The sequence below is a fragment of the Chiloscyllium plagiosum genome, unplaced genomic scaffold (assembly GCF_037043375.1).
Source record: "Chiloscyllium plagiosum isolate Xiang-an unplaced genomic scaffold, Cpla_swu_hap1 HiC_scaffold_10, whole genome shotgun sequence".
In the NCBI taxonomy this organism is placed as follows: domain Eukaryota; kingdom Metazoa; phylum Chordata; class Chondrichthyes; order Orectolobiformes; family Hemiscylliidae; genus Chiloscyllium; species Chiloscyllium plagiosum.
The window spans coordinates 99686044-99708216 of record NW_028270148.1 but is presented as its reverse complement, the minus strand read 5'-3'; the positions used below and the strand labels follow the sequence as shown (position 1 = coordinate 99708216).

The 22173-nt window shown below is 44.8% G+C and overlaps 1 protein-coding gene across 1 annotated transcript in view; it reads right to left on the bottom strand.

Annotated features, from left to right (window-relative positions):
* esr1 (estrogen receptor 1) overlaps nt 1–22173 on the bottom strand; it is a 294445-nt gene that overhangs the window by 260493 nt on the left and 11779 nt on the right. The window contains exon 2 of the mRNA XM_043696506.2: nt 11281–11480. Coding sequence (XP_043552441.1) covers nt 11281–11480 — 200 coding nt within the window. The remainder of the gene's footprint in view (nt 1–11280; nt 11481–22173) is intronic.

Below are 22173 nucleotides of genomic sequence, written 5' to 3'. Positions count from 1 at the left end.
GGAATTGTAAGCTATTGGAGATGGGTGGCTGAAGGTATACCCATTAATAATGGAGACACAAATGAGGATAGTGTCCATAGTGATCTCTGAGGGTTTAGAAGGCTAGAGGGGTGTTTCAGAGATATGAATGGCACGGCTATCATATGGTCTAAAAATATGGTAAGTCTGTGCTGACCAGGTGATGAGTGAGCATCATTTTTGCATGAGTTAGAACATAAATAGGATGTAATGAAGTCAACTAGTCAAGGACTGGAATCATGATATTAATGAAATAGTTTTAGCAGCAGTGGGGCCGAGGCAGAAATGGAGTTGAGTGACATTACGGAGTGAAAGTCCATGTCTTTGAGGCAATGTCAGAGGCTCATCTCAGGTCTGACAGTTCCATTTTCTGCATTAGGTAGTAACCACAGAAGGAAATAGTGTGAATGATTTTCAAACTCCATGCTGTAAGCATGCAGGTAGCAGAGTGATTGAGAGATGTACTGGAGAGAGAGAGAGCGAGAGAGAGAGAGGTCCTTCAATTTTCAGCACCATGTCGCTGAGTGGTGTCTCTAATGGGCAGCAGGTATTGGAAGAAGAGGTGGGAGATCCTTGGAAGACAAGAGCGGTGACACTTGGGGGTGGGAGGGGAATACACAGCACTAGTTTCCCTGGTTACAGTTGGGTACGCCTTAGTTGAGCCAATCGAGAACAATTCCACCCAGTTGGATGTTGGAGGAGTGGAATTGGAAGACAATGGGTAAGTTTGCCTCTGTCATAGTCTGCAAGGAGGTTAAAAAGACTGAGGACCACTGGTGCATTTTGCTTCAGGCCATAGAAGTTGGCATATGTGACTGTGACTAATGCTGATCCTGTGTTGAAGCAAGGAAGGGTGATCTAACTGCACTGGGGAACATCTTCACCACAAACACTACAATCATTCACAAAGAAAGTCCACATTGTCTTTTCAGTCTTTTCACAGAGTGGTTACAGCACAAAACAAGACTATTTGACCTGTCTTATCATGGCATCTCTTTATGAGACCCACTCCCCAGCTTTTTCCCAAAGGAAGTCTTGTGGAAGTTGGTAGCAGTCGTGCCTGTGAACCAGAAGATCCAGTTCAAATCTGCCTCTGGAACTTGATGGTCATAGGGAAAAGCTTTCACATTGAAGTTCAACAGGCATGATTCAGCCATGCAAACCCTTCCAACACCCCACATTATTCTTCAAGGGGAGAAGAAGTGTTAAGATATATGAAACAGATAAATAAGTCTTAATTCCCATGGTCTAGTTATATGTTTCGCTTCAGATAATTGGTTAGTTCTCTTTGAAGACCTGATTGAACCTGCCTCCACCACATTCTCAGGCAGTGCGTATAAGATCTAAACCACTTGCTCCTAAATGAAAAAGGGGTTTCCTCAGGTCACCTTTGTTTATTTTACCAGTTGGCATTCTGCAGTTCCCAATCCTTCTGCCAACAGGAACAGTTTTCCTTTCCCCCTTCCACTCTGTCCAGATCCCTGATCATTGTGAACACGTCTATCAAATCCAAGGAGAGCAATCTTGTCCAATCTATCCATGTAACCTAGAATTCCCTCCCCAAGGGCATTGTGGGTCTACCCACAGCAGGTGGACTGCAGCTCTTCAGGAAGGCAGCTCACTACCACCTTCTCAAGGGGGCAATTAGGGACGGGCAATAAATGCTGGGCCCAGCCAGCGATGCCCACATCCCATGAAGGAATAAATAAAACAAAGCTCCTCATGGCTGGAATCATTCTCATGAATGTTTTCTGCATCCTCTCTGATACCTTCAAGGAAAACAATGGATAGGCAATAAATGTTTAGATTAGATTCGATTCCCTACAGTGTGGAAACAGGCCCTTCTGCCCAACAAATCCACACTGCCCCTCTGAAGAATAACCCACCCAGACCCATTTCCCTCTGACTAATGCAACTAACACTATGGGCAATTTAGCATGGCCAATCCACCTGGCCTGCACATCTTTGGATCGTGGGAGGAAACCAGAGCACCCGGAGGCAACCCACGCAGACACAGGGAGAACATACAGACTCCACACAGACAATCACCCAAGGCTAGAATCGAACCCAGGTCCCTGGTGCTGTGAAGCGGCAGCAGTGCTAACCACTAAGCCACTGTGCCGCCCTGCTAAAAATGCTCAAATCCCACAAGTGTAAAATTGAAGAGTGTGGTGCCGGAAAAGCACAGCAGGTCAGGCAGCATCCGAGGAGCAGGAAAGTCGACGTTTCGGGCATCAGGCCTTCATCAGGAATATGAGGAGTTTATGCCTGAAATGTCGACTCTCCTGCTCCTCGGATGTTGCCTGACCTGCTGTGCTTTTCCAGCACCACACTCTTCGACTCTGACTCTCCAGCATCTGCAATACTCACTTTTCCCACAAGTGTAAAGCCTGCTTGAATCTGCTGTCTGCTAAAATAGCACCACTTAGCTACAGAAACCTAGCTTTGGATTGAACCTGCTTCTCACCAAAGTCATATTTGTTATAGCAAAACAGCGTACCACCGTGAACCATCTTATCCCTCAGTGTAACCAATTTAATGAGGATGAACTGAGTTCAAGTAAGTAACAGCCTGTGATACAATCACAAGTTTCCAACATATGGAGACTCTTTAGCGCAGGTTGCCAATGACCAAGACAGGATTTGATATTAGTTCCCCAAGAGATCTTCTCCTGGAAGATGTCCCTTTCACCAAAGCTGTCACATTTAATCAGATAAAGAGAAAGACAGGCAAGAATTGAACTCTTACCACAGAATGCACATGGCTGCAGACATTTCCAAAAATTAACAAGTACAGTGGGAGCATAAAAGGCTGATGATAGCTTTGAGGCTATTCCTGTGAAATCTGCCTATAGCTTTGTTCTTTCTTTACTATGAAATAGATAAAGGACAAGGACTGTGTAATTTGTATCCGAGCAGAACTCTGGTTATAAAGTGATAAATGTGTCCATCTGTTCAGTCAGGAAAGTGTGTGAAATCAAGTCCCAATTACACTTTTTCAACCATAGTGTTCTGAATTAATTGTGTGTGTGTGTGTGTGTGTGTCAGATACAGTAACAACAAGACAGCGTTCCTCCAGGACTGAGGGTGTTACATGGGCAGCACAAACTACACAATCGTAGTATAAAGTGTGTAAGAAATGCAAAACATGCAAGTTACAGTGTAATAGAAGAATGATAAATAATAGATGATTTTCTAGCAGCAATTTGAAGTCGTGCAAAGAATTTCAGATGGGAAAGAGTCCTATCATACTGTGTTGAGGAGTCGGATGGCTTGGGGAAAGAAACTGTTGTACAAGTTGGCCGAATACTCCAGTATCTGCTGCCAGATGGCAGGAGAAGAAGTGTATGAGTAAGTGGTGTGTGGGGTCCCCCACAATGCTCTTAGCCTTTCGGATGCAGCGTGCGGTGTAAATGTCTGAAATGGAGGGGAGAGAGACACCGATGATCCTCTCAGCTGTCCTCATTATCCATTGTGGGGTCTTACAATCAGAGTGACTATTCTCTCAGCAACTGAACGTCTCCACCACAACTGTCTTCATGGCTAATGTCGATCCCTCAATCACTTTCACCAAAAACAGCTTTTCTGGACAGGAATGCTGTTTGTGGGGGCTTTTGCTTTGTGCAAATTGACGGCTGCATTCCTATAATCACAACAGCGCTCACACCTCAACGATACTTCATTCACTGAGGATGTCTTGAGAGTGTGCGACACAACATACAAATGCAAGTCCTTCTTTGTTTCCTTTGGAATGAGAAGAAGACAAAGTTGCTGTGTTTTTCATCAGTTTCTCAGTCTCCCCAAAACAGGGCCCCGGGGTGTGATTACGTACAGGATTAGTCTGTTAGCGTTAAACGTAGAAAAGTGAGTGGAAGGAGCTTGGCCATGTTCCCTTTTAACAGCACAACATGCCCTTGATTCTAGTAGTCAGTGATACAGCCTGCTATTGAGATAGAGAGAGTGCACAAGGCATTGTGCCCATGAGCACTGGATAATGAATGGCCTTGTTCGACCAGTTCTCAAGCTGCCCTGTATTTTAGCAAAGCTGCTGTGTCATGGCTACACAGAACCTCTGCTCTTGAGCAGCTGCTTAATGATGCTGGGAGCTCGGGCAACAGGGCAAGAAAATCGAATCAAAAGTAAAGCCAACTGTTCACTGCCTATCTTGGCTGCGATAGAATGGGATCGCAAAACGCATTCTCCACATAAGGTTTGTTTACAAGGTCTCCTAAAACACCAAAAGGTAATGAAATAGCAGAGTGGCTGTGAGAGGAAATGGAATATTAAGTTATGGTGACAATGCTTCGACGTCTCAGGGCAATATACGTATGTGGTTCATATAGAGATGGTTATTACAAGATGTTGTCGGTGCTTTCTCAATCAATCACCTTTGTTACTAAATTAAATGGGCTATGAGACTTATCCATCCATAGCTTTTTAATTGAGTGTTTTCACTGAACCGTATATTGCAAAGTTACCATTTTCTTTTTGGAAAAGGCAAGGAATGCTTAACAGTCAACAAAAGATTTTGTGAACCATTTTTTTTTTATTCAAACGTCTGGAGTGTGATTGCTGCTACATCCATCCAGGGAAGGTGACAGTATGCCAGGTCATTCCTGTTTTATACTTTGTAGATATTGGGAGCCAGGAAGTGAGCCATTGCCACAGAATTCTAACAATTGGTCTGTGGTAAAAGCAATTGTGCAGTCAGCCCAGGCAAGAGAGCTTGGTGACTACAGGAAGTTGATAGTGGATTCAACAATGGCAGCTTTATTGATTATGAAAGGGGATGGAACTGGTACTCCTTTATTGAAGCTGGTCAATGCCTGGCATTTGTGTGGCTCAAATGTTACTTACCGCTTATCAGCCCAAGTCTTGCTGCAGTGGACATGGAGTACTTCAGTAACAGAGGAATCGAAAATGGAAATCACACCATTTGTGCGCCACTGTTTAAGAAGCATGGCAACTTTCCTAACTTACTGTCAGCCAACTTCACCAAAGACAGGTTAACTGATAACTTATTTAACTATTTGTGTATAGAGCTTTGCATCTACAGTGTGCTGTCTATATCTTAATGTACATCAATCTTTTCCCCTTTCATCCCTTGGCTCACTGACCACATTGGCTCTCAGTTCAGGAAAGCTATTGGTAGAACTTTCCCTTCCCTGATGTGGCAAGAGAAATGGCAAGTTTGGTGACAAAATAGGGTGAGAATGAAAACATCAGATGCTCAACGTCAATCCCTCAAACCTAAAATGGTGACTGGCTTTGGGGACATTCCCAAAGTTGAGCACCATAGAATGAGAGGTGGTGTTGGCTCACAGCATCTGTAGTGGTGAGCAGCTGTGCTTGAATTAGCAGCAGGGGCTCATAAACCCCCGGGGGCATGCTCTTCCACCTCGTTAGCCAGGCCATTCCCTGAGAAATGCACCCAACATGTTTGTCACATTAATGAGGTTGAAAGCCCAAAGATCACAGCAGAAAATCTGACCAGACACCACTGAACTCACTCATCATCTCACTTCAACCTCAAGTGGAAACATTGTGTCCAATCCCCTCTGATGTCTTTTGTTCAACACTACAGGAAATTTGGATATTTTCTAATCAACCTGTCCAGGAACTTTATGCTCCTTCTAATTTATACATTTGCAATTTCCTTCAATTCATCACACCTTAAGCTATGAAATCCCCTCCCTAGACCTCTATGTCTCTCTCCCTCTCCCTAAAAGCTGTTCTTGAAAATCTAGCTCCTCTCCATATATCTCTTTATGTGCTTCCACGATGATTTTTGTCTTCCAATAATGCTCTTGTGCAGTGGCTCACTGCAATAGAGGGGCGGCATAACTCTGTTCAAACGAATTTCCTATGAGCCAGCAGTAATCAATTCTGAAACACTTGTAGATATGAGACAGTCTTAATTGCAAACTCTTCCTCAACTGCCCTTTCTGTGCCTCCCACTCCAGCCTTGCTCAGCCCTGCTCCAGTTGGAGATTGCAACCCATTGGTACTTATGCTGTTTTAATGAGGAGAAAGGTGTCGATTGTGGGAGCTTGAACTTTTTCGAAAAGAAAGTTGTGCGCCAGTCAAAAGTAAATCATTCATTACATCTGCTAATTTATTTTGGGACTAAAACTGGAACACACACATTTGCAATCATGTTAAAGTGTTTCAACAGGCACGCTCGATAGATACAGAGAATGAAATGTCGGCCCTTTTAATGGGATAATGTCTGCCAAGGCAGAGAGATAAAGGAAGATTAGAAAGAAAAAAAAAACACAAAAGGAACAGAGGATCAGATGAAGGGTCGGAGTGGGAGAACTGACTGCAGGTTTGGTTGGGAAGATGGGTTCTGAGAAGGGTTTGGAGGTTGGGAAAGGGGTAGTGAAGGGTAAAGTATTGCCTCAGTCCCGCTTAGAGCTTTCTCGTCATTGGAAGAGGTCACCAAAAGGGAGGGTCCCAGTCAGAAGGCGGGAGGGTCCCAGTCAGAAGAGAGGGGGCGCGTGCAGTAGGGGGAGACTATGCAGGGCTGTGGGTGGGGGGAGTGACAAGTAAAAAGATTCCACAATCAAACAAGCCAATTCAGGATATAGAGACACAGTGCAGCTCAGTATGGGTGCGGTCGGAGGAGTGGGGGGGATGATGATGCCTGAGTGTGCGGCAGAGCTGGAAGGGAAGCTTTTCTTCAAGAAACGCTCCATTGCTACTCTACAAAAAAAAAGCCACAATCTTGAAACAAATAAGTTAACTTTGAAGGGAGGCCGATTCATAAATCAGCACAAATTATACATAGTACAACAACAGCATTTCTGAGGCCTCTTTCAATCTCTTTGCAGTAAAATTGCCTCATTAAGTGCCTTCATGATTCACGTTTTGCAGGCTATCCCTGGCAGGAACTCGTCCAGCACACAAACTGTTCTCCCCCACATCAAGGTCAGACAAGCTATCTCATCGCCACTAACAACACTGACTACACTGCCATGAACAAATCAAGCTCATTACCCCTTCAGTGTTGCGTGAAGTGAATTTCAACTGTGACACAGGGTCTCCTCAACCTTCCCAGCCTCTCAAACTGGTTGCATCAGTTAATCCTGAAATGTTAAAATCAACAGACATTGGCCGACCTCAGCACTGCATGAGGCTTAGTCTTTAATTGTCAGACCTTGGTCGCCCACCATGTCGAGTGACTGAGAACAGTCCTATATTACTGTTCAGCAGGGAACACCAGTCCCGCCAATGTACAGCATGTTGTAGAGATTCACACAACATATCCTCACAACATGCCTCACAGCGCCTGAGACCCGGGTTCAATTCCCGCCTCAGGCGACTGACTGTGTGGAGTTTGCACGTTCTCCCCGTGTCTGCGTGGGTTTCCTCCAGGTGCTCCGGTTTCCTCCCACAATCCAAAGATGTGCAGGTCAGGTGAATTGGCCATGCTAAATTGCCCGTAGTGTTAGGTAAGGGGTAAATGTAGGGGTATGGGTGGGTTGCGCTTCAGAGGCTCGGTGTGGACTTGTTGGGCCGAAGGGCCTGTTTCCACGCTGTAATCTAATCTAAAATATCCAAACCTCTGGGAGAATTATATTGAGTAACTTCACAGGTATTGCATGGATGTAGCTGCTGCATGGTTTAGCTCTGCTACCTGATACCTGTTTCAAAGAATAAAGAACCCCAAATCTGACATTGATCCAAATAAATCAGGTCAGATCGCAATTTCTGGCCTTGCCTCTGACTCCAGTTACGACATCTATGACCTGACTTTATTCAGCCAAGGGGGACCCCACTTCCTGGAGATTCCAGAACCCACAGCAGAATCCCCGTTGCTCCATTGAAAGAGGAAAGGAATTCTCCCTGAATCCTCTAAGTGACCACAAAAGGGGGCACAGTGATCTCTTAAAAAAGGAAAAAAACTGGCAATCTAGTCATTGTCACATTGCTGTTTGTGGGAACTTGCAATCTGCCTGCTGTGTTTCCTACATCGTAACAGCGACTGCATTTCCAGAATATTCTTTTGTGAGGTGCAAAGAACGTTAAGACCAATTTTGTTTTCCTTCACCTCATCGTTTCATAGAAACAAGAGTGGGCTATTTAGCCCATTGAGCTGCTTTGCCATTCATTAAGATCATGGCTGATCTATCCATCATCTCAGCTCCTCCCGCCTGCATTATCCCCATAACCTTTAATTCCCCTACCATGCAAAAAGCCATCCGACTGTGTCTTGAATATGTTTAATGAAGCTGCCTCTACTGCTTCCTGGGGCAGAGAATTCCATAGATTCAGTATTCCGTTGGAAAAACAGCTGTTTTCCGTAGCAGCCTCATTGATCTAAATTCCATAACGAAAGGCAAGCGGCTGGTCGTTACTACAAACACTTCACTAAGCTACACAGCGTTACAGGGGGAATTTTAAAAATCAATGACTCAATTAAGACATGTCAACAGAATAAGGATAATTATTTAACATTATGGTTAGGATTAGGATTACCCCAAACCTAAATGCTGGTGCAGTTCATAGCCTGGGAGCACATTGCGAAAAATTATACCTGTGTTCTCAAAACACTCTACAGTTGTGAGATGCAAATTGAATGCGCCAAAATTTATACTACAGTGTGGAAAACTGAGAAAGGAAATTAAGTCACTGTTAGAATGACCTGTCGGCAGAGGAAAAAAAAAAGCTAAATTTGTTCGAATGATCAGAGGGTGATAAGCCTGTACCTGAATTCAAATAATCTGATTTGGGATATAGGAGCAGGAGGAGACCAGACAGCTCCGCAAGCCGAATGTGCCACTTAGCAAGAGGAAACCTTCAGAGCTTCTTCGAGTTACGCCAAGTGAATGGTCATTGTCAATTCCCGAGGATGCGGGATTTCAAAACATGGGGGCATGTTATTTAAGGTGAGAGGAGAAAGATTTAAAAAAGACTTGAGGGGCAATTTTTCTTACACAGAGTGTGGTTTGTGTGTGGAATGAGCTTCCTGAGGAATTGGTGGATGAGGGTACAGTTGCAACATTTAAGAGACATTTGGATAAGCAGATGAATAGGAAAGGTTTGGAGAGATAGGGATGAGGAGCAGGCAGATGGGACTAGTTTAGTTTGGGATTATGTTCAGCATGGACTGGTTGGATCGAAGGGTCAGTTTCTGTCTTCTATGACTCTATGAAGTTTAGCTTTTACAATACTCAAAAGGTGACTTCAGCTGAGTTATTTTCACTGGATTTAACTGATAACTATTTCAGATCACCTGAGATTATCCCTGCAGTGTGGAAGCAGGCCATTTAGCCATTTAACCCTTCCAAAGGGCATCCTAACCAGAACAACCCTGTCTCTCTAACCCTGCATTTCCCATGGCTAATCCAACTTGTCTACTGGACGCAATGTGACAATTTAGCATGGCTAATCCACCTAACCTGCACAACTTTGAACTGTGGGAGGAAACTAGAGTACCCAAAAGAAACACATGCAGACAACATTAAAACTCCACACAGACAGTCACCCAAGGCTGGAACTGAACCCAGGTCTTTGCCATTGTGAGGCTGCAGTGCTAACCACCGAGCCACCATGCCATCTCCCAATAAAAGCAAATTACTGCGGATGCTGGAATCTGAAACCAAAAGAGAAAACGCTGGAAAATCTCAGCATCTGTAAGGAGAGAAAAGAGCTGACATTTTGAGTCAAAGCTGACAAAGGGTCAGCTAGAGTCGAAACGTCATGCCATCTCAGATGTTAGCTGCAATCTTGTGCCCCCCGCCCCCCCTGCCCTCAACCCTCTGGCTGGATAGAAGTCATCATGTTGGCAGGTTATTTCTCCAGCATCCCACCTCCTTCATGATTATGTCTGTCTCTGGACTGTGATCCAGCAACAATATCAAGCCTCAGATGGGGTGACGTACTGGAGCAATCACTGCTGTTCAGTCCCAGGGGGCAGTATGATATTCCTGAAAAGAAGTGATCCAAGGTTCTCTCTCAGTCCTTCAGCCAATAGTCACCTCCACAAGACTGAGCCCATTGAATTTCACCTCTCCCTCTGATGGCTGCAACTGTTTCCAACTGGAAAGCTCAGCTGCCAACTTCTCAAGTGTTCAAGAAAGAGTTTGATATGGTCTGGAGAGAATGGATCAAAAGCAGGAACAGGGTACTGAGTTGCACAGCAAGCTCAAAGGGTCAAACGGTCTACTGCTGCACCAATTTTCAATGTTTCCCAAGGCAACCAGAGATGGCCAACAAATATAGCCACAATCTGAAAGCACTTCTTTTTAAAGAAAGAGACTGGAGGCAGTGAAATGCAGTGATTTCGAAGGTTAGGAGGATGTGGCCCAATGTGTTCATGAAGGCAGCACCAGACAGACACAGATACAGAAACATCGAAAATTGGAGTAGGCCATTTGGCCCTTCAAGCCTGCCCTGTCATTCACTGTGATCATGGCTGATTGTCCAACTCAATCCCCTGTCCTGCTTTGTCATCATACCTGTTGATCCCTTTGGCTGCAAGAACTACCATCAAACTACCCCCTTGAAAACATCCAATGTTTTGGCCCGATAAGATGAGAATTTCAAACTGGTGTAGGAGTCAGTATAACTTGGTGAGGTCAGGGGTGACAGGATAGCAGGGGTAGACATAGTTCTGGAGAGAAATTTACAGTAGATTTAACATCCCAGCGCAATTCCTGCACTTTATAAATGAGTTGTCCCAGAGGAGCCGAAGTTTACACAGAACATCGTGAACAGAGTGATAAAACATGGGAGCACCAACCTCACATAAACAACAACTTCCCGTGCTACAAGTCAATTCCTGCAAAGATTGTTCAACAATTATTCTCTGCCTGTCAGGCCACACAGCCTGACTCAATGGAAAAGGCATCAGCAATTCAGAAATCATCATCTTTTTCCTCACAAAATCCAGATTCCGTAAGGTTCATATCTGAAATCGAGCCTGAAAGGCAAGATCCCCCTTGTACTCATTTAAAGAAACTTAAGTCGTATCACAATTAAACATGGGGAAATCAATTTGCCAAGCACACACCACTGTATAACATTGTAATGAAAATAGTACTCAATGAGATTTGCTAACGGCTTTCCAGTGTCTATGGTTAAGGCTGTCGTCAAGGTGATACCTGCAATTGGCCAATAATAGAAACACATACTGGTTTATCCAACACAAACAAACTATCTGAAAAACCACACAGGTAAGATTGAACAAACTGGCTGACTTGCTCAATCTACTGTTACCATGACAAGTAGAGCCGAAATATTATAGCCATCGTTTTACCTTGAATGCTTCTCTTGAAAAAAGCTTTACAGCCTTCACATGACCAGACTCCATAGTGATAGCCTGAGGCGTAATCACTGCACACTGCACAGTATCGGGTCTCCTTGCTGGATTCTAATGTGCCTGCGGATGGGCTGCTTTGCTCGCTGGTGCTGGAGAGGTGATCATTCACTCGCTGGCGTCTGTTGTCACTGTTAATTCTGTGGAAGGACAACAAGAGTAGAAGGGCAGGATGAGAGTGTGAGGAAGTAAAACGAGGGATGGTTTTAGATTAGATTCCCTACAGTGTGGAAACAGGCCCTTCGGCCCAACCAGTCCACACCAAACCTCCGAAGAGCAACCCACCCCCCCCTCTGACTAATGCACCTAACACTACGGGCAATTCAGCATAGGGAGAAAGTGAGGACTGCAGATGCTGGAGATCAGACTGAAAAATGTGTTGCTGGAAAAGCGCAGCAGGTCAGGCAGCATCCAAGGAGCAGGAGAGCTGAAGAAGGGCTTATGCCCAAAATGTCGATTCTCCTGCTCCTTGGATGCTGCCTGACCTGCTGCACTTTTCCAGCAACACATTTTTCAGCAATTCAGCAAAGCCAATTCACCTGACCTGCACATCTTTGGACTGTGAGAGGAAACCGGAGCACCCGGAGGAAACCCACACAGACATGGGGAGAATGTGCAAACTCCACACAGACAGGCACCCAAGGCTGGAATCAAACCTGGGCCCCTGCTGTTGTGAGGCAGCAGTGCTAACCACTGAGCCACCATGCTGCCCCATGTGTTCCCATCACCATCATAAGATGGTGTTCCCATCTTATACCCAACATGTTTGCTGGAACATGAATCGATCTGCGTAAGTGTTACATAGGGTCAAGACTAGCCCATTTGGTCCTTCCAGTGCGCCCCAGCATTTAATGAGATCATTGATTGGACTCTGGTCTCAACTCCACATTTCTGTCTGTACACGACAATCCATGACTCTTCTGTCTATCAAATATTGATGTAACCTAGTCTTGGATAAATGAAATAATCCAGTCTCCACTTCCTCCTGCGGAAGAGAATTCTACACTTTAACAAGCCTTTGAAAGAGAAAACAGAAGTCTTCATCTGTCTCAAAAAGATGATCTCTTATTCATATTTATGTTCCCTTGTATTAGTCTCTCCCACAAGAGGAAACATCCTCCAAGTATCCACCCTATCCAGCTCCCTCCAGATATTACGTGTTTCAATGAGATCACCTCTCATTCTTCTCCAATGGGGTTTAGGCCTATGCAATCTATCCTTACAAGTTAAAATCACACACTAGGTTATAGTCCAACAGGTTTATTTGGAAGCACTAGCCTTCAGAGCACTGCTCCTTCATCAAGTGATTGCCCTGATGAAGGAGCAGTGCTCCAAAAGCTAGTGTTTCCGAATAAACATGTTGAACTATAACCTGGTGCTGTGTGATTTTTAACTTTGTCCACCCCAGTCCAACACCGGCACTTCCAAGTCAGGGTATCCTTATAAGATAAGCCGTTCATTCCAGGAATGAGTTGAGTGGATCTTTTTCTGAACTGCTTCTAAACTATTTACATTTTTTTAAAATAAGAAGATCAAAATTGTACACAATACTCCAGATATGGTCTGGGCAAAACCTTGCATCACTGTAGCAAAATTTCCCTAATCTTCTATTCCATTCTCCTTGTAATAATCAACAACATCCTGTTTGCCTTCCTAATCACTTGTACCTACATACCACATGTACCAGGATACCCAAGATCCCTCAGTATTCCACCAACTAGTTCTGCAATCTCCTTCTAATGAAGTAATATTTTGCTTTGCTTTTCTTTCTACTTACCAAGGTTATATTTCATCTGCCACACCTTTCCTCACTCACTTTTTCTCCCTATATCCCTTTGTAGACTTTTTCTTGACAAGTAACTTCCGATGGAGTACAACTTGGCAAAGTGTGCGCTCATGAAGAATAGAAGCATGGACTATTTTCTAAATGCGGAGAAATTTCAGAAATCTGAAGTGCAAAGAGACTTGGGAGTTCTAGTCCAGGATTCTCTCAAGGTAAACTTGCAGGTTGAGTCAATAGTTAGGAAGGCAAATGCAATGATGGCAGTTATTTGACGAGGACTTGAAAATAAAAGCAGGTATGTACTTCTGAGGCTCTGCAAGGCTCTGGTCAGGCCACATTTGGAGTATTGTGCGCAATTTTGAGCCTCATATCTCAGGAAGGAGCCTGTTCAGAGAATGTTCATGAAAATGATCCCAGCAATGAAAAGCTGAACATATGAGGAACTTTTGAGGGATCTGGGTTTGTACTTGATGGAGTTTAGAGGGATGAGAGAGGATGTAATTGAAACTTACAGAATAGTGAACGGCCTGGACAGAGAGGATCTTGGGAAGATGTTTCCATTGGTAGGAGAGACTAGAACCTGAGGGCACAGCCTCAGAGTAAAGGGAAGACCTTTTAGAACGGAGCTAAGGAGAAACATCTTCAGCCAGAGAGTGGGGAATCTATAGAATTCATTGCCACAGAAGGCTGTGGAGGCCAGGTCATTGAGTATATTTAAGATGGAGATAGATAGATTGATTGTCAAGGAGGTCAAGGGTGACGGGGAGAAAGCGGGCAATTTGCCAACGAGAAAATATCCATTTGTCCCAAATCTCTATCTTCTGTTAATTAACAAATCCTTTATCCACATTAATATGTTGCATCCTAAACTATGTGCTCCTATTTTATGTGCTAACCTTAGATCTGTCACCTTATCAAATTTGTCTTGGAAATCTAAATGCATTACATCTATCCTCTATCTACTGTAAATGTTACTTTGTCAAAAAAAAACTCTAGTAGATTAATTAAACACAATAGCATGAATCTTATGGGGGCCTGAATGTTGTAGACTATAGTGCAATTTGTGGCAGAATCCCGTGAGAAATCTGATGAGCTACATCTCAATATCAGGGAGCAGCTCACGGTGTCTTTTATGTATCCGGCAAATGGCAAGACGAGTTTCTCTCTACGCAGCACTGAGTTGGCGATTAAGAGGCATTATAGATTGTTTAATGGAACATCCAGCCTCATCTCCCTATCTTTCCTAACAAGCCAAACAAATTGGAGATTGAGAATTCTTCGTGTGGAAGTCAAGGTGTGTAGCTGGTGATTTCAGCTTGCCATTGGCCGCAAATAGCCTCCATGGTGTTCAGTACCAAGGGTTAACCCTAACCCTATCTCAGGACATAGTAAATGTGCTCCAGCTGCACACACCCCACATCTACGGACATTGGCGTCTGACATTTGCCAGCCCCACCTGTCCACTTGCTTGGAGGACGTCCCAGCAACTAACATTGAAAGGCAACTTCAAGGACACTTTACACATAAGTGCAAGTGACCAGCTCATGGAGTGGACCAGGCTGCATCTCAGGGCTACTTGCCTGTTCCCTTAATGCTCACTCCCTTCTCACTGGTTTGTGCCTACATGAATGCTCACACCATCCATGCACTTGCAATGTTAGCATGTTGGCACTTCAACCAGAGCCAAAGGTTGTCAGTATTGATGTGCTCCACTGCACAGAGACACCGACAGGCTGATTGTCAGCCAGCACTGGTGACATATTGCTTTATGACACATAGAGATGTCAATCTAACACCAAGAGCATGTGCCAGTTGACTGCGTGGCAGAAACACTCATGCTCACTGAACCAAACGGCCAGGTTAGAAAGATGGTGGGGTTTAGTCCTCAGTCCTCTCCAGGATGGTGGGTTAGTGGAGGGGGTGTGTGCTGCTGTTAGTCCAAGGTCCTAGTCCTGCCGGTCATAGGGGCTTGTCCAGTCATTTGTTTTCTAGGGCACAGCATGGTCAGGGGATATGTCCAGCTGGGGTCCGGGTAATAGTCTGTCGTGTAGGGCCATCATAAGCAGTCAGAGGAGTGTGTATCATCAGACAGGTACAGCAGCCGGGAGACCTACTCAGTCATACCTAGGGGCTACTTAGTCAAGGTCGGTTGGAATTCTTGGGGAACAGAGTCCTGAGGTTTCATGCATTGATCACTGAGGAAGGTGCAAGGGGAGCCAGTGCGAACAGTGGGTCTCTCACTGCCAAAAGGAGTGAGGGATTCAAGACTGGCGAGAAGAAAGCAGAGGCGTGTGTGAGAGGTAGGGATGAGGCTGGTGACGAGGGAAACTCAAGATGTACTTGGGGGTACGCAGAACATCACGGGAAAGCATGGAAGGCCATGGGATGTAGGGCTGTCGACAGGGACCACCACTATGGCCTCCATAGGGGAAGAGTAAAGGGTCAGGGTGGGCATCCTTAGGGTGTAATGCCATGGCTCATAGAGCCCGCAGGGCAGTTGCAGGAAAAGCTCAACGTGGTGCCTCTCCACATTGGAAGGATGGGTAGAAATGGGCTGTTGGTGTCGTGTGTGGTAAAAGGGAACATGGAGGCAACCAGGATAATGGTAATGGTGTCCACCATGAGCTGTCTTCCCTGCCAACACTTGATTTTCTCTCGATGCTATGGCATCTTGAAATACCTTGGAAAAGTCCCAGGGATGGCTCAGTCAGTGTCACGTTGATGGGCGAAAGTGAAGGATCTATATTTATTGGACACCACAACATCAAAGGGGCAAATAGATGAGGCATGTGTTTGCAAATGCCACTACATTTCATTTCCAATGATTTCATTGACCATGTGGAATACCTGCAGAGTGAACGTGCTTAGGCTTCACATGTGGGTCATGTGAAGTCATTTGCACTATGCCTTCGATGCTTGCAAATTGAACATCATCATCTCAGAAATTAGCTGCAATTACTTAAAACGAGGAGACTGCTGGCCAAAAGCTACCCATTTGTGAAACTTCCAAAGGGGTGGTGTGGTACAAAGGGCACCTCACTTCTGCACATCATGTAAGTGTAACAATAGGCTCTACTGAATGGAATGAAGAAGTGAATGATTGATGTGCGTCTGGAACAGGAAGGGCATTGGTGCCCAGCAGAGCACTCCCTGGTGGTCACTCACGCTGGGCAGCACCTTCCCCAAGTTGGTGCACAGGCTGTGGCCAGGGCTGTGGGGGAGCAACCAAAGAGGCTGCTGAAGATGCAGCTTGGAGCAGAGTAATGGGGTAGGGAATTGGGGGTGGGGGAGGGTTCCTTCAGTGTCGTCCAGACAGAACATGCCGCACCATTCTGGCATGCTGGGCTCTGCACAATCGGAGTAGGCAAAGAGTTGATGTGTTGGATACTGAGGAATCAGGAGAATGGGAGCAGTCTTCCTCTGAGGAGGATGAGGACACTGAGGAAAAAGAATCTCTCCTTGCACATGACAGAACTCAGGCGGGTTGGGTGCTACTAGCCAGACTGGACCTGAAGGATACCCGATTCCTGAATGAAGCAGAGCATCATTAACAGTAGATTAGTCCTTGGTCTTGATGTCAGCACTTGGAAGTGAACTGTAGCCTCTCCTCATTTCATGTGTGATCACTTGTGCTGTCTGTAAATAAACGCGCCTGTTTGAAATTGTCTGCTTGCTTGCCCTTGTCATGATGTTCCCCTACTGGACAGTGGCAAGCCATGCATGTTCCAGGTGGGCACTGGGCTCAGAGTACCTGTGACTTAGAGAGGGTACTTAAATGTGACGTAGCTAAGGACAGGTAAAGCATTTGGCCCTATGGTTAAAGGACGACTAGGATGAGTGAATAGGACCCTGTGTGCAAGGAAAGGTCAGTCATGCCAGCCGTGTGCCATAAGGGGTGTGGCTCTGTGGCTGCTTTGCCGTGACGATACCAGGGAGGAACAATGCCGGATTGCCAATGATTGTCCAGGTACACAATGGGCCTTTTAAAGGTGGCAAGGTTGCAAGGGATGCTGGTCTTCTGACAGATATCTGCTGAATGGCAAGTTGTTCTGGGAAGGGCACATGGTAAGATGGGCCAGGTGAGACGTTCACCTTAAGGGCAGGGTGGGTATTCAATGAGGGGAGTTTTGGAAGACGCAGCGAGGAAACGTGCCAGGCTTCATGGTGAAAACTCCTCCAAAACTCTTGACACAACAGGCACTTAGCCAAACCAAAATGTCAAATTCAGCCCAGAGTCTCTTTCACAAAGCTTTGTTGGCTCTATCTGATTACATTGTGATTTTCTAAGCATCCTGCCATAACGTCCATAATAATGGATTCCAGAACCTTCCCTATGACAGATGACTTATGGTTTCCTGTTTTCTGCCTCCCTTATTTCTTGAATAAAATTGTTACATTTGCTATTTTCTTATTCCCTGGGAACCTTCCAGAATCAGAGGAATTTTGGAAGATTGTAACAAGCGGATCTATGATCTGTACCATTCCTTTTTTTTTGAGACCTCAGGTTGTCAGTAATCTGAACATGTACATTACTGTTTAATTTTGTGAGTTTTAACCCTCTGTGGTTCATTTTTTACCCAGTTTTGAACGGACTTATCATTGCAGCCACAAAGCACTGTGACATGCTAATGAAACAGCCTAAAATTAAATGAAAGGATAGGTAAGAATGATTACACAAATTGACAAAAGATATTATCAGTTTTCACAAAACCAAGTACAGCGGGATCTTAGTCAGATGGGCCAATGGGCTGAGGAGTGGGAGATGATGGTTAATTTAGATAAATGCGAGATGATGCATTTTGAGATGGCAAATCAGAGCGGGAGTTATACGCTTAATGGTAAGGTCCTGTAGAGTGTTCTTGAATAAAGAGACCTTGGAGTGCATGTTCACAGTTCCTTAAAAGTAGAGTCGCAGTAGATAGGATAGTGAAGAAGGCATTTGCTATGCTTTATTCGTCAGAGCATTAAGTATAGGAGTTGGGAGGTCATGATGCCGCTGCTTAAGCCATTTTTGGAATATTGCGTGCAATTCTGGTCTCCTTCCTAACAGAAGAATTTTGTGAAACTTGAAAGCGTTCAGAAAAGATTTACAAGGATGTTGCCAGGGTTGGAGGGTTTGAACTATAAGGAGAGGCTGAACAGGCTGGGGCTGTTTTCCCTGGAGTGTTGGAGACTGAGGGACAGACAGTGGCAAGCCCTGTCTGTTCCAGGCGGGCACTGTGCTCAGAGCACCTGTGACTTCGATAGGGTATAAAATTGATAGGTTTATAAAATAGATAGGTTTATAAAATCATGAGGAGTATGGATAGGATAAATAGACAAGGTCATTTCCCTGGGGTGGGGGAGTCCAAAACTACTGGGTGTAGGTTTAGGGTGAGGGGGGGGGGGGGAGATATAAAAGTGACCTAAGGGGCAAAGTTTTTACATAGAGGCTGCTGCATGTATGGAATGAGCTGCCAGAGGAAGTGGTGGAGGCTGGTGAAATTACAGCATTTAAAAGGCATCTGGCTGGGTATATGAATAGGAAGGTTTAGAGGGATATGGGCCAAGTGCTGGCAAATGGAACTAGATTAGGTTAGAATATCTGATCAGCATGGATGGGTTGGACCGAACGGTCTGTTTCCATGCTGCACATCTCTATGACTCTAGGATAGGCTGTTTGGCCCTTTGTGCTGCTGCCAGCACTTTGAAAGAGCTATCCGGTTAGTTCCCCTTCCCTGCTTTTTTAAGTCCTGCAAGTGTTTCCTTTCCAAGTATATACACAATGCCCTTTTGAATGTTACTGCTTTTACAGACATAAAAAAGGACTATCAATATTCAACTGATTCTAATATCAAATGGTCTAAAAATGAAATTATAAAGAAGAAGTAGTGACCTAAAATGGCTGCAGACATCACCTGACCAGGTTGAGTCAAGTTCATGAAGCCCAACAAAAAACATGATCAGTTTAAGCCAAAGTGAACATAGTTATAAAAGACACTGAAACTTAGATCTGTATCTTCCAATGATTCACACTTTTTTTTGGAAGTTAATCATTGATATGAAAGGTTGACAGTGGACTATTTGGCTTAGAAGCAGAGGCCCAGGAAATCTCAAATGGACAGGGATTAACAGCCGCTTCTGAGCAGCAGAACAGACAAGGTTTTGTGAGCAACAACGGCAAGATGGTCTCTCTTGCCTCTCTCTACACCTCAAATGTCAGTGCTGGTTCCAAAACAGCTTGAAAAATCCATTGTTCACTGAGAAATCAAGGCTATCTGTGAGCTTCAAGACTTCTGAGTGAACAGGAGAAAGTGAGGACTGCAGATGCTGGAGATCAGAGGCTGAAAATGTGTTGCTGGAAAAGCGCAGCAGGTCAGGCAGCATCCAAGGAGCAGGAGAATCGACGTTTCGGGCATAAGCCCTTCTTCTGAGTGAACAGGACAACCATTAGGACCAGCTGAAGGACTCAATAAAAAGTCTCCAACCTGCAACTGCTAGTACAATCCTGTCTGCTGTGCTGTTCCCCCCCCTAACTTTTGAGTTATTACCTTATGTTTGTGTCTGTGTCTGATGTCACGTTTACTTATTGTTCTCAAAGTTTAATTGGTAATAAAACTCCACTCCCTTTCACTGAAATATACCTTGGGATTGGCTCTCCTTCACTTCTTCAAAATCTGGTTAACCAAGTTTAATGAACTGTGACAGCTCTATGCTAAAAGGGAAACAAAATTTTTTTTAATATGGCTGACCAAGAGGGGTTTTAAAAAGAAGGGACTCAATCATCCTCCTCAACTGATCAGAATCCAAGCTTGCACCATGGCTAGAAGCAAGATAATTGCAGCAATATGTTCCAGATTGTACCAACACATTACATAGAGAAAATTGCCAGCATATTGATGTAGGTTCTGTGGCCAATTATCATAAATATGTGTCCCCTGATTACTAATTGTCCTGCCTGTCAAATAGTTTCTCCCTTTATATTCCATCAAAACTCTTCCAAATTTACAAAGCATTCATCTCAATTAATCCATATCAGTGTTTACCCTCCACACAAACAAATAGTCTAATCTAAACACATTTACTTGCTCTGTTCCCATATCTCGAAGAGTGTGGTACTGGAAAAGCACAGCAGGTCAGGCAGCATCCGAAGAGCAGGAAAATCGACTTTTCGGGAATAAACCCTTCCTCAGGAATGAGGCTCATTCCCGATGAAGAACTCATGCCCGAAATATCGATTCTCCTGCTCCTCGGATGCTGCCTGACCTGCTGTGCTTTTCCAGCACCACACTCTGATCTTCAGCATCTGAAGCCCTCACTGTCCCCATATCTCATCAGCACCTTTGCTTTCACATTTCCAATCGATTTTTAAATATTGACTCAGTATTTGCCTCAACCACTAACCCCGGAAGTGAATCCAAGCAACCAACAGATCAGATCTAAACTCTGCAGCTCTGACACATCCACTCATGAATGGTGGGGGACAATTTAACAGCTCACAGGAAGTGGAGAATCTACACATATCTCGATCCTCAATGACAAAGGAGAGTAGCATATGCTTGCACAGGGACAAAGTTGAAATACTTGTAACCATCTTCAGCCAAAGGTGCTGAGTTGATGATTCATCTGGGCCTCCTTCTGAGATCCCCAACATTCAAAGATGCAGGTCTTCAGTTAATTCAGTTCACTCCACATGATATCAAGAAACAGCTTTAGAACTAGCTGTGCCCCTAGCCAAGCTGTTCCAATTCAGCTACAAAATCTATTATTTACCCAGCAGGGTTGGAAGTTTCTCATGGTATGTCCCATTCACAAAAAAAAAGACAAATTCAACCCAGCCAATTACCACATTATCAGTCCACTCTCGATCATCAGCAAAGTGATGGAAGGGGTTGTCAATGGTGCCAGTAAGCTGCTGTCTGACACTCAGTTTGTTGGAGTCACTCAGTCCGGACTTCATTACAGCCTGGCCCAAGCATGGACAAAAGAGTTGAAACCCAGAGATAAAGTGAGAGTGACTGTGTCTGACATTAAGGCCATATTTGACGGAGTGTGGCATTGAGGAGCCTTAATAAAACTGGAGACAACGGCAATCAAGAGGAAAGGTCTCCGCTGGTTGGAGTCATGCCCAGCGTAAAGAAGATGGTCGTGATTGTTGGAGGTTAGTCACTCTCAGCTCCAGAACATCCTGCAGGGGTTCCTCAGGATAGTGTCCTGGCCCCAACCATCTTCAGCTGCTGCACCAATGACCTTCCCTCCATCAACAGGTCAGACGTGGGGATGTTCTCCGATGATTGCACAATGTTCGGCACCATTCGCGACTCGTCAGATACCGAAGCAGTGCATGTTCAAATGCAAAAGACCTGGACAATCTGGGTTTTGGCTGACAAGTGTGAAACTTGAAAGGGCTCAGAAAAGATTTACAAGGATGTTATCAGGGAGAGGCTGAATAGGGTGGGGCTGTTTTCCTTGGAGCGTCTAAGGCTGAGGGTTGACCGTATAGAGGTTTATAAAATCATGAGGAGCATGGATAGGATAAATAGACAAGGTCATTTCCCTGGGGTGGGGGAGTCCAAAACTACTGGGTGTAGGTTTAGGGTGAGGGGGGGGGGGGGAGATATAAAAGTCACCTAAGGGGCAAAGTTTTTACATAGAGGCTGCTGCATGTATGGAATGAGCTGCCAGAGGAAGTGGTGGAGGCTGGTGAAATTACAGCATTTAAAAGGCATCTGGCTGGGTATATGAATAGGAAGGGTTTAGAGGGATATGGGCCAAGTGCTGGCAAATGGGACTAGATTAGGTTAGAATATCTGATCAGCATGGATGGGTTGGACCGAACGGTCTGTTTCCATGCTGCACATCTCTATGACTCTAGGATAGGCTGTTTGGCCCTTTGTGCTGCTGCCAGCACTTTGAAAGAGCTATCCGGTTAGTTCCCCTTCCCTGCTTTTTTAAGTCCTGCAAGTGTTTCCTTTCCAAGTATACACACAATGCCCTTTCGAATGTTACTGCTTTTGCAGACATAAGTCCAGAACTAGAGGGCATAGGTTTAGGGTGAGACGGGAAAGATA